This window comes from Magnolia sinica, chromosome 1 (genome assembly GCF_029962835.1).
Source record: "Magnolia sinica isolate HGM2019 chromosome 1, MsV1, whole genome shotgun sequence".
In the NCBI taxonomy this organism is placed as follows: domain Eukaryota; kingdom Viridiplantae; phylum Streptophyta; class Magnoliopsida; order Magnoliales; family Magnoliaceae; genus Magnolia; species Magnolia sinica.
Window position 1 is genome coordinate 10119878 of NC_080573.1, and position 13057 is coordinate 10132934.

A 13057-nucleotide genomic window follows, 5' to 3' on the forward strand; every position below is an offset into this window, starting at 1 on the left:
CATGTAACTTATGCTATAAGCTATTTAGCTTATGCTACACGCCATAGTAAGCCAAACGCTGCACTATATATATGTTAGGCACTATTTAAAATACTGAGAACAATGGAGTCGAAACACAGGAAAAACTCCAGAATTCAAGCCACTCCACAAAAACAATAGGTATTGAATGCCAACAATTTGAGCCCAAACATAAGAGAATCTCCAGAATTCAAGTCGGCCACTCCACAAGAACAGTAGGAATTGAACGCCCACGTACAATTTGAAACCTCACTGGAGACCACATATACAAAAGTTTTGGATATGGCTGATACTCGTGTTTTCCATTCATCTATCCAGATTGGAATCACATTGTGAATGCCCCAACATATAAACATCACGGAGGGCCCTAAGAAGGTTTGAATAGTGGACGTAGTTTGGCCCAATTGAGATTTACATATCGCGTGTTTGGGCTCATGTCCTAAAATGAGCTGGTAAGACGGATGGACGGATTGGATATAACAAATAATAATAATAATAATTTAAAAAAAAATCCTAGTGGCCCCAAGTCGTGCCATCGGTTCAAGGGGCAGAGTATTTCTTTCAATGTATATGGCACTCTGCAATCTTATCATCAAACAGAACAATAAATGTTCCGTGCACACCGGACCATAGTTAGGTGATCCAAACCGTTGATCCTAGTGGAACCACTGAGGGTGAAGGACTTCATGAAAATCTTCAAGAGTAGAAAGTCCAAATCCTTCTCTGGTTGGCCCAAAAAAAGACGGTTAAGGAGAAAATACATAAAATGGCGTGCATTCTGGCCATCCCTTATCAGTTGTCACTCCTATCAGTAGAGGTGTACACAAGTTGAACCGAGTCGAGTTGGGCATAGCTCAACTCGGCTCAGCCACTTGTTGACTGTAGCTTGAACTCGGCTCAGCTCGGTTCGATCAACAGCTCGAGCCAAGTTCGCTTGTGCATCATTTTCACAAACATATGGACTGCACCTTCAAAATCTCATTGTATGTAAAACAACAGCAATGGTTTTATAGGTATTTCATCAAATACCTTCTAAGCAACATAAAAATCTAAGAAAAAAAAGGTATTTGTTTCATATACATACCTTCCTTGCCATCGGCCACACTTCGTTGAATCATTTCATCAAACACTTGGTGAGCAACATCATTATCAAAGTAAACGAGTCATCGAATTGGTTCGATCCGAGTCGACTTGAGCTTGGGCATGCTCGAACTCGGTTCGAAATTTTTTCGAGCTCAAAAAATCAGCTCGACTCAGCTCGAACTGAGTTTCTAACCGAGTCGAATTGAGCTTTTTTGAGTCGATTCAAGCGAGCTCACCTAGCTAACTTGGTTCGTGTACAGCCCTACCTATCAGTGGTTTGGACAAGCTCAATCAAGACAGCCCAAAGCCATGACCATTAGACGGACATGACCCTAGGTCTAGCCCACACAGGCATCTGGCCTAAACTAGATTTGCCCCGGTCCCAACCCAAAGCAGGATAGATGCGGGTAATCGATAGGCAGAAAAGGGACACTATCTTGACGGCTTTGGGCTGTCGTGATTTGGCATGTTTGTCCCTCTTTGAGTTTTCGGGCTTAGGCTGACATATAGGCCTGAGGCTTTAACTGGGCCTAAAGTTTATGGCCGTTTATTGAACTTGTGGGTGAGATTTTGACGGTGTCGTTTTGAGTAGGATATTTAATACTAATTTCCCAAAAATCATATTAAATGGAAGATGTTTTCCGGCTTACTTACTAGTCGTAGTTCGACTATGGACCCTGTTATTTTGAACCGTCCATTTGATGGTGACTAATATGATGATTGGGATCTTGTTTGATGAGTTTGATTTTATGGTCATTCTTCATCCACAATGGGCAACACAATTTGGATGATCATTGATGGTAAGCTCCTCACAACCTTTATTAGTGGTGTGGTGATGTGGCAAGATTTGATTGGTGGGTATGTTGTCTGAGATGAGCTCCGGTCCTTTTTTAAGTTTTTCAGCCGAGTAGTCCTTGGGCCTATCTACATCCTTCATCTGATTAGACTATTATCACCTGTCTAATGCGCATGGGCCATGTAAGAAAATGACCAACACTCCATATTCAGCAGCACGTGTCCGCTTGTTATATGTTTATCAACCTTTTAATGAGGACATTTTGGTCATTACAATTTCAAATGCACAGTATTAGGGCTATTAGTGGGCCCGATGGCCCGCAGGCTTTTGGATCTGGTCCACCTCGGCCTGACTTGGACTAGAGTATAATGCTCAGGGGCTGGGCTCGAGCTTAAAATTCACGGTTGCTTTTCAATTGAGTTAGATTTAAACTATGTACAAGATTATCTTATCCTTGTGGTGTTTGTTTTTTCAATATGTAATGCGAAGTAAATAAGCCACAATTTCATATGTAATGTGAAGTTTGCCAACACAAGAATTACAACGTAACAATTGAAAGTCTATGCATCCCTATTTTATAGTGATGCTTGAATAAAACAAACCTCTTAAATATTATCATTGCAAAATTTTTATTTAATTTCATTAGAAAAATAAAGTGAAAAATAATCATTACTAATTTTGGTCATTTATTGGTGTAATTGGAAAAAAAAACAAACAGGCTCTTCGGCTTTATAAGGCCAAGTCAATTAAAAAAAAAGTTAATTTATGTTTATACCCTTTTAAGATTTATTTTTATTTTTTTTCCAGAAAAAGAGAGGGAGAGAGAGAGAGAGAGTGGCAGCCAGCTCAAGTGGGCCCATCATAATGCTTATGCAAAATTCATAGCAACCATCGGGTGTATCATCCCATGTTAGACTCGGAGCTAAAAAATTAGCTCCCCGTCTTTATTCAGGTTGACCAAACCATTGGAAATACTGTATAGGCAATGCTCACCCTTTAAAATATTTTTCTTGATGTAGCCCATATAAATCATATATGCAATTGATAAATCATATATGCAATTGATTTTGGGCCATGCGTGAAACTTGGTGTGGCATCTAATATATAATCAATATGGTGGGCCTTACAAGAATCAAGGGTGAATAACTTTCCCTACTTTTTTTATTTGGTGTGACCCATATAAATCAAAGGTTAGCCTAATTTTTTTGGATGTGAGCGGACATAGGATTAAACATTTGATGGTTGAAGTGGGTTTAAAATACACATCATGGTGAGCCCCATAAAAAATCAATGGTGGTGTCTCCTTATCACCGTTTAAGAAACAAAAATTTCCACCCACGTGTCCCATCATGATGTATATGTAAAAAATAAACTCTAACTATTAGATATTTAACTTCACTGTATCAAAGAAAACATTGGGGAGAGAAACATCCACCCTTCATTCTAAAAAAGCCCACTATAATTACTATATGAAATCCACTCTAACCATTAAATGGCACACTAAAATTTAGACATGCTATTCAAAAATTAGGCACATGTGTGATTCATGTTGCCCACATAATAAAGAGTTTGGAGGGTTGGCGTTGCCCTGCATTTTATTTTCAATGATGTGGTTTACACCAATCACAGATGGGGTTGATATCTGGGCCTTGGGATTAAAACAGGACTATGCATCTGATGGTCGGAGCAAATTTCATGAGAACATTACAATGGGCCCACCTGAGCTGCTCGTTGTTCCTCTCTCTTTCTATCTTCAATATCTCTCTCTGTATTCCAAACTCCGCTATTTTCCAAACTTCCTCCAATCGATCCGCTAGAATCTGATGTCTTTCTCACCTTATAAATCCCGACGAAGCGAACCCACGCACGCGGCCTCTTGACACCAACCCAACACACGGTCTTGTGGCCATCGGATACAGCCGAGCAAGGTCAAATTGGGCTGGACCCAAGCTGGACTATTTGGCCGTCACGGGCGGGCCGGACCCGGCTTATGTTAGCTAATGGGGGCCCGCCCATGGATAGTGCTTTTCCGGGCCCTATCCGGCCCGTTGACACTCCTGGTCTTCTTGCTCTCGCTGCACGGTTAAAGCTCTAGCTGCTTCCCTTTCCAAAAGGAATAAATAAAATAAATTCCAGCAGGCATTTTCCAAGGCTTCTCTCAGCAATTTCAACAAAGATCGCAGCAGATATTTCCATTTTTGGGGTTTCAAAGATTCGCCAAAAATCGAACTTGCCATTGAATTTTGTTCCTCTCTCATCTTGAATGTTGAATCGGTAAACTTCTTTTATAAAAGAAAAAACTCATCCCAGGAGTCATTTTCGAAGGCTTTTGTCAGCAATTTCAACAAAAATCGCAGCAGACATTTTCATTTTCAGGGGTTTTGAAGATCCACATAAAATCGAGCTTGCCATTGAATTTTGTTCCTCTCTCATCTTGAATGGGTAAATTCCGTTTCCTCTTCCATGTGGTTTGCTTTTCGATACTCCATCTCTTATAATTTTGAATTCGAGAAAAATTGAATTCCTTTGTTGATTTGGAGGATTGTGCCGGATGAAGAGCTTAGGACATAATTATGGTTATGTTTTGTGTCTGAACCTAATTTGGATAATCTCCCACAATTTGGTCATAAGTACAACCCTTAAAGAAGTTACCCATGACTTGTTCGACGAAATGCCGCAACAAAACAAGCTTTTGTTTCTTTCTTTATCTAATATTTTATAATTCAATACAAACTTTTCCTTCAGCAAAATATATTAAAGTGAACTAAGGTTTTAGGTGACTAACCCTCCATCTTATTTCAACACATTTGGCATCTATAGACTTATCCAATGCAAGTGGGAATAGGCCGGGTCGAGGCCATCATGGCCATTTAAATTGTCATTTGGGCTGCGCCTGGGTAATGCTTGAGGATTTTGTTTGGACATATATTGTTGATATCCCAATGAGTTCGACACATCTTTGAATGTTATGTGGCTTTATTTTTGTATTTACGGCCTGTTTGGATTGGTGGAATCTTCTTTTCTACTATGGAAAGCAAACCAGTGTGGTGTTTTCTGCTGTTTGTGAACACAAAAGCAGAGAACTCTCACTGTGGAAATAATGAGTGCTAAAACAAACAGGTTATTTAGGATTGCTTTATGCAGATTTCTATTTTCTCAAATTTCCTCCAATGTGACATTTTTCTTTCAAAATCTACTTTTTTAGATTCCACCAATCCAAACAGGTCTTTAGATAACTAACAGTTTATTTGAAATCTTAATTCGATTCCATGTACTTACCATCCTGATTTTCAATTGACAGTTACGTTGCATATCTTCTATATGATTGTAGCACATTTTGGATTATAATCCAAAACCCAAATCCAAAATTTCCTCCAAAACCTCATCTATGCCCCTCCACAAACCCCCTCTCCCACGCATTCTTCTCAACAATGTCTCTTGCATGCATAATGCCCAGACTGTGCTCCGCAACATCAATGTAGCTGTCCGCGACTGTAGTGCACTGGTGCTGACGGGCGCCAACAGGTCTGGCAAGACCACATTCCTCCGCATGCTTGCCGGATTCTCCCGCCCATCTGCAGGCGAGATCCTATGGACTGGCCATGACATCACGTCGCCTGGTGTGTTCGACCAATACAAGCTCCAGCTCAACTGGCTATCATTGAAGGACGCCATAAAGGAGAAGCTCTCAGTTTTAGACAACATCCAATGGTTTGAAGTGCTTGAAGGGAAATGTGGGAAGGCGAGGGGGGCACTCGAGTTGATGGGCCTTGGGCGGCTTACAAATGAGAAGGCTAGGATGCTTTCGATGGGCCAGAGGAAAAGATTGCAGTTGGCAAGGCTGTTGGCGATCGATCGGCCGGTTTGGCTACTTGATGAGCCATCAGTGGCATTGGATGCAGAAGGGGTGAGGCTGTTGGAATATATAATCGCTGATCATTGGAAGAAGGGTGGGATTGTTTTTGTTGCGACCCACTTACCGATTGAGATCGAGGATGCAATGAGCTTGAGGCTGCCACCAAGATTTCCAAGGAGGAAGACATTGGTGGATTTGCTGGACTGAAGCAGGAGAATGTTTATTTATCAGGCCATTTAAGAAGTGTAAGAGTTCAACTAGTAATCCACATGAAGTTCAATGAATAATGCATGGGATAAAAGATTGGAGTCAAAATCATGTGATACATACACTTGAAACATTTCTTCAGTTTATAAAGAGATTGTTTCCCCTGTCAGTGGATAGAAAACCATTCTCCTTGCCGTGTTTCCATCATACATAGGGTCACCTTTATCGTGCTCGTAGACTGTACATTGGGTGGACCATGTCACTGTTTTGCCATGGTCCAAAATTGCACTAGTCTGTTGTTTGAAAGCGCGAAACTGGTCTGGGACTGTTGTTGGTTTGGACTGGAGCCGCAGCGTTCTGTCATCCTCTCCCTGAGGATATGCATGGTACGCTCTGTTTATCAGCTTCCACTGGTGGGGCCCCTGGTTCTTTGTTCTAGGCCATTGGTCTGTTGGGTCTCACTGTCTCCCCATGGATTGACCAAGCCCTGAAAATCTCCTAGGTGTGATCCTAATCTTTGACATTGTCGCTTGCAGATTCACCTGTAAGAAGAGATACAACCACGACCAATATTCAACACAGAGGCCCCGCATTGGTGCGTAATATTTTACAATTCGGAAAGTTGTTGGGCATGCTCCATCCATGGTGGGCTCCGCCTCATAAACGATATTTTGATATGTGCTAGATTCAGTCATTTGCACCACAACAGTCACCTTGTGTGGCCCCCCTGTTCTATATCCAAGGCTCTTAGGAGGTAGCTTTAACCACTTTTGTCATCATCATCATACTCATCATAGACCTGGCAAAGCTATTTTCTGTTATGCTTTACAAATCTAGTTTTGCCAATCAAAACAGGAGGTCCAGATGGCGGTCCCTACTCTGGAGACCGGCCTGGTTTTATACTCAGCGACTCAACTCGAAACTCGGCCCAACCAACTTGACCCACATTTCAACACCTTTATATTGACATTGAGGATATCTGGTTTATGGGACTTTTTCCGGTTCTCTAGATGTTCTGTTCAAATGCAGTGGATGTTCTCTACATGTTGCTGACCTGATGTGTGGATTGGCTTGATTGGATGTTGGGCCCACCTAATGAAAAGCTTGGATCTTCTACATGCATGCCCTGTTGACATGTGTGCATGTAAGTCTCCAGCTTCTGACAGCACTAATTTTAGCCTTTTCTTGATTGGTTGTGAACCCTTGTGTTCTCTTTCTTAGCTGTCGATTTCTTGGCCACTCATTTGACGGGTTAGGACTTCGAATTTTGGGAGCTTTTTAGGTGCTTGGACCATCCAAGGTGGATCCATCATATCAACGGTTTGAGTTACTGAACCATGGGCAAGGTGGATCCATCATATAAATGGTTTGAGCGACTGAACCACGGGCAACATCCCTTGCCCTGATTACCAACTTCTTTTCCCAGACAATGGACAACATGATGCTTCTGGCGACAAGACACTACTCCCAAATCCACTGTATCATGAGTTGAAATGCACAGATGGCCTCTTGTTGAGTTGGATTAACTCAGCCTTGTCTGAAGATGTATATGCCCAAACTGCAGGGCTGTCTTTCTCTGAAGAAGTTTGGGTGACTTTGGAGTCTATCTTTGCTCATCAATCTAAATAGCATGAACTTAACTGCAGCAGCAATTTCAACTGTGCAAGATAGCCCACGGTATGCTATCTATGACGGAATTATTATTATTATTTTTTTTGAAAAAAAAAAAAGAAAAAAAAGATGATTTGAGACTCATTGCCTGCAATAGCTACTCCAGTCAGTGATGAAAATAAGTTATTTATTTTTTATTTTTTTATGTGCCTTGAATGGATTAGGCACATTTATCACTTCTGATTGGGCAATTTGCCCAAATGACTGTCAATCTTCTCTGGTTTGTAGCTGAAGCTGAATATCAATGTTTGTAGAGTGCTAAGAAGCAACCAACTGTTGCCTGATCAAGCACTGAAGTTGAATATCAATGCATGACTTCTAGTGATGAATTAACTTGGTTCAGTTTCTTACTCTGTGATTTGTCGTGTGCCCCTAGAGAAGCCATTCACACTATGCTGTGATAATCTAAGTGCTATTTATATGGCTCTCAATGATGTCTTTCGTGCATGTATAAAACACAAAACTAGATTATCATTTCATACTTGAGAAAGTTGTAGCTGGTGATATCCACGCCCTACATGTCCCGTCTATTTACCAAGGCAATCCCACGTGAACACGTGCATTATCTCAGGTCCAAGTTGGTGTTCAGTTACCCTCCCAGCTCAACTTGTAGGAGGTTATAAGGAAAGTATTCATTTTGAACATTCAAATGTGGAAGAGCACACATAAGATGGACGTGGAAAACCCATTTCGTTACATCTTTCTTCTGATTTTCTTCAACACCACGGTGTGCATGTAGATTCATGTGATACCGTTATGATATTGTTTTTGCCTTTTATTTTCCATATGTATATCTGTGTTAACTAATTTTATGCAATGGAAACCATGTTTATGCATATTTTATGAAAATGACCCACCATTAAAACCTTCCTGGGGCTTGCTGTAATGTTTATATGCCCATTTGCAATCGATTCCAATTAAGATGAAGGAAAACGGAAGATGTCATCATGATAATTTATATATATATATATAGTGGGCACCAAGAAGGTTTCAATGGTGGGCGTTCAACCCACTGTTTGTTTTTGTGTGTGTGTGTGTGTGTGTGTGTGTGGTGTGGCCCACTTGAATTTTGAATTACCTGTTTTTTTAGCTCACCGTACCAACATGAGATGTCACAACCGATGGATGTAGTGGATATAACATACATTCATGGTAGGTTCTGGAGAGGTTTTGCTTACATGGGCTCCCTATAAGAGAGGTGGTAGGAAATTAGAGTGAAGTGGCTTGTATCTTACACCGTTGTGCCATGCCAGTTTGTACCACAGCTTGTTGTTTTGCTTTAGGTGTATTGGCCTAACAAGCGTCAATTTATAAACTATTGATCTCAAAATTTCCTCCGAGAGGAGCCAAAATACAAGAGAAACTTCAGTCACACATCTTCGAGGAGACTGAAGAGGGATTATATGATATATGTAGCCCGAATATTTTAACAATGCACATCGGTTTTTTTTTTTCCAAAAAGGTGGGACCCATAGTCCCATAATCTAGACAACTATCATGTTGTATCCCACTATTACCAGACTTCGGCTCAAAAATATCCCTTGAAAGACAATATTAACCCTTTGATATATGGCCGCCAAAATAGACAATTTAGAAAAACAAAAATAATAATAATAATAATAATAATAATAATAATAATAATCTTCATATTGATTTATAGAGTATTCCAATCTTAAAAGATTTTTGGGCATTCTCCATCCATGGTGTGACTCAATGGACAATTGGTTCGAGTCAACAAACCATGGCGACTGGTATGTTACAACATATATGCAAAGCAGTTATCCTTTCTAGTCATTTCCTCACTAAAAGGACTTTTGGGCGGGCCAAACAACACCATAAATTATAATGGAATAGAATTTGGGTTTCCTTATCATAGATTCTATTGATAATATTCCAATTACATACACGAATTTAATTGGTATTGGATGCAAATACTGTCTCAAAGGAATGTGACTATGTAACCCGCTTCGTAGTTGGTATACCTAGTCAATTTACCACATTACATCAACAAACAAAAGTAACACTCCTGCATTCATACATCATCTTCAATTTATTACCATCTGCTTGGTACAAAAGAAGGTAATTAAGCTTTTTATTCAAATGTCCATGATTTCAAACCCTAAGAAATGAGGCGTCGCAACCGGCTATTCATTTCTTGTCGTCGGACCATAGAGCATCTGATCATAAAGATCCTTCATCCTTCCATCGAAGTCAAATCCTTCATGATACTGTAAACATAGTTTTAGGTTTCATAATCATTTAGATACATGAGGTTGTGTATAGGTACACAAGTGAATAGAATATTGAAACAAAAACTAACGAAAACATGAAGTATTTATGGAGAAGGTCTCAAGTCTAACTGGTTAGAGTACTGTAATTTATGATCCACCCAGCTAATAACTTCCAACATATCGTGTGTGAGAGACATCCAACCCTTCCAGTTGGTTGGCCCGAGCATGAATATCACCATGTGAAAAGGTCAGCCTCATCCACTAATCAGATGGGCCACACTATAAAAAACAATGCCCAGTGCATGAGAAATAACAAAATACAAGTGTGGTCCAGTTGATGAATAAATCTGGCTGATTTTTGTTATAGGCAATCCTCATTATGCAGAAAATCTATTAGAAAAGTTGGACGTGGCTTGAACATTATAAAAGGTTGGAAGTTACCTATTGGGTGGATGGTAAGTTCTGGTCCAACCGTTCAGACTTAAGAGATTCACATATCTATAATAATCAAAAGTAGCATTCAAGTTGCAATTATGTTCCTCTCAAGCCCAGTTCAAATGTAATGTAGAAAGGCTGAGGGACTTTTTAGTTGCCACTTAAAAGAATGAGCTCATCTTAATTTAGTTAAGAGTCATTATGTATCAAAGATTTTGATAATTACTAAAAATAATTTAGATAGCCTATAATTTATATAAAGTATGATCTCTAATGCATAATTACTGTTAACTAAATTAGGATATAGCAGCCTGGGGCATGAACTAAGCACATGATTTGGCGGCCCCCATGCGGGGAAGCCCAACTCTTATATCTTCCTCGCTAGATTATCCAAACCAAATAAGAGATTCTTAGTTATACTTGGCATCTGCTGTGGTGCCCACCAAATGAACAACTTGGATCACCGAATGTGCCATATGTACAATTATTGAGCTGGCTGGCTACAATTTTGGTGTGCACAAGATGCCAGAATCCATTGCAACAGCTGTGTGTGTTGAGAGAGAGAGAGAGAGAGAGAGAGAGAGAGAGAGAGAGAGAGAGAGAGAGAGCTTGCTGACATATAAGTCGTCCTCTCAAAGACTTTCAGAGCCTCCATTTTCATCCTAGGATTTTCAAACCTGAAAGAAAACAAAAACTAACCATGTTACTGACCATTCAACCAGGGTCTCATTTCTAGTCCCATGTAACAGAAACAAAGCCTATTCAAACCCCTTATTTCACCCTTATTCAAATAGTGGTATCAAAACGTTGTTTGGGCCCAATGGGTACCCAAACTCTGTCCAACATGGGCCGTGAGTTTGCATGGTTAAACGGTTGTTACAGTGGGTTTAGGTATTTGGTGAGGCTGATTAATAATTGGGCTGGATATATGCATGTATAACCAGATGGACACCTTAGCCAGAGATGTCCATGTGTACATCTATTGAGTTCTCATCAAATAGTCCCAGCCATCCAATCTCCATGCAGATTCCATGCATTAAAATCACGGATGGTTTAAAATCAGGATTGGACATAGACTTTTGGTCCACTTGACTACAGTCATGGCCTGATCTTTGCACACCATGATCTTTGTGATGGGTTTACCTTACATGTTTCTTAAGAAGGATCTGTAGGTTTTTATTTTTACTTTTCATATAAAATTAAATATTTTTGGTTAATTTGTATGTATTTAAAAAATAAATAATAAGGAGTTTGCGCCGAAGGCCAAGGAAAAATAAATCTCCCTAGTCGATGTTCGAGCAGTTGTTTGGTATGCTCAGAGTACATGTGGCAGCTCCTCGGCCCATGCCCCTTTGGACTTTTCGAGCTTGGTCTTGAGATAATTTTTTATAATCTGGTTGACTACCTCTACTTGTCCATTGGCTTGGGGATGCTGAGGTGATAAGTAGGTGTTGCAAATGCCAAGACTTTCACACAGACCTCAGAATCATGTATTGTCGAACTGTTTGCCATTGTCCGAGACAATAGTGTGTGGGATTTCATATCTGCAGATGATGATCTTTCAGACGAAGTTAGTAATCTTTTGCTTGGTGATTTTCGCTAACGGCTTGGTGTCGACCCACTTAATGAATTAGTCGACTGCTATGACAACAAACTTGGTCTGACCCTTGCCTATTGCTAGTAGTCCTATGATGTCAATTTCCTATTGGGCATATGGGTAAGGGCCAATCATAAGGGTTAGCTGTTTGGATGGTTATCGAAGTACCACAGTAAATCGTTGGCATTTGTCGCACTTCCTTACATATTGCTTGGCATCATTGTGGATGGTTGGCGAGTAGTATCCTTGTCGGATTACTTTGTGGGCGAGTGCTCTTCCACCTGAATGGTTGTCACAGACCCCTTTATGGATATCCCTCGGAACATATTCGACTTCGTCAGGTCATAGGCATCTTAGGTAGGGTAAGGAGAATCTTTTTTTTTTTTTTTTTGTAGAAGACATCCCCTATCATGGTATACTGAGCTAATCTGCTCTGAATTCTCCGTACTTCGAGCTTGTCGTCGGGTAGCTTGTTCTTCCGAAGATAGTCCGTGATCGGGTGCATCCAACTCAGAGTCGAGATGACGGGAAGTGCTTCCTTTGGCTCAAGTTGGTCGATGTTGGGTTCGGGCAAGAACTCAATCATAATTGATTTGGCGATATCATCGTCGGCCATGACAGCCAATTTTTCCAGAGTATCTGCTCAAGAGTTTTCTGTTCAGGGGACTAAAGTGACTTCACATTTATTGAACCTGCTGATGAGTTCTTTTGCTTTCTGGAGGTAGGCGATCATCTTCTCTCCCTTCGCCTAGTATTCGTCGACGACTTGGTTGACGATGAGCTGGGAGTCGTTGTGGATCTTCAGGGCCCAGGCTCCCATAGCTTTCGCTAGCCTAAGCTCGGTGAGGAGTGCCTCGTATTCTGCCTCATTGTTGGATATCGGGAATCCAAATCTCAAGGCATATTGTATGCAGGTTTGGTTGGGTGACAAAAGGATTACCCCTGCCACACTACCTTTTCAATTGAAAGACCCGTCGACATGAAGGGTCCATGCTTGCAGGTCGATTTCCTCGGTTTCTTCCGGGAGCCTGGCATTGGTGCATGAACTCAACAATGAAATCGGCCGCTGCCTGACCCTTGATAGCAGTTCAAGATCGGTACTCGACATCGAATTTGTCGAGATCAATCACTCACTTCATTGGTCTCCTTGATACTTCGAGTTT

General features: G+C 40.7%; 2 protein-coding genes and 1 long non-coding RNA gene across 3 annotated transcripts in view; 2 read left to right on the forward strand and 1 right to left on the reverse strand.

Annotated features, from left to right (window-relative positions):
• Positions 1–4197: 4197 nt before the first annotated feature.
• Positions 4198–13057, forward strand: part of LOC131239308 (ABC transporter I family member 1-like) — an 81512-nt gene continuing 72652 nt past the window's right edge. Inside the window, exon 1 of the mRNA XM_058236964.1 lies at positions 4198–4339. The gene's annotated coding sequence lies outside the window, so the exon portion shown is untranslated. The remainder of the gene's footprint in view (positions 4340–13057) is intronic.
• LOC131239302 (ABC transporter I family member 1-like) lies at positions 4212–6152 on the forward strand. The gene is made up of 2 exons (XM_058236943.1): positions 4212–4339; positions 5199–6152. The coding sequence occupies exon 2, from the start codon at positions 5286–5288 to the stop codon at positions 5958–5960; it is 675 nt and encodes a 224-aa protein (XP_058092926.1). The 5' UTR covers positions 4212–4339; positions 5199–5285; the 3' UTR covers positions 5961–6152.
• Positions 9646–10984, reverse strand: LOC131239323 (uncharacterized). The gene is made up of 2 exons (XR_009168123.1): positions 10915–10984; positions 9646–9859 (listed from the first exon to the last, which is right to left on the reverse strand). It is a non-coding gene; the product is annotated as an uncharacterized LOC131239323 (long non-coding RNA).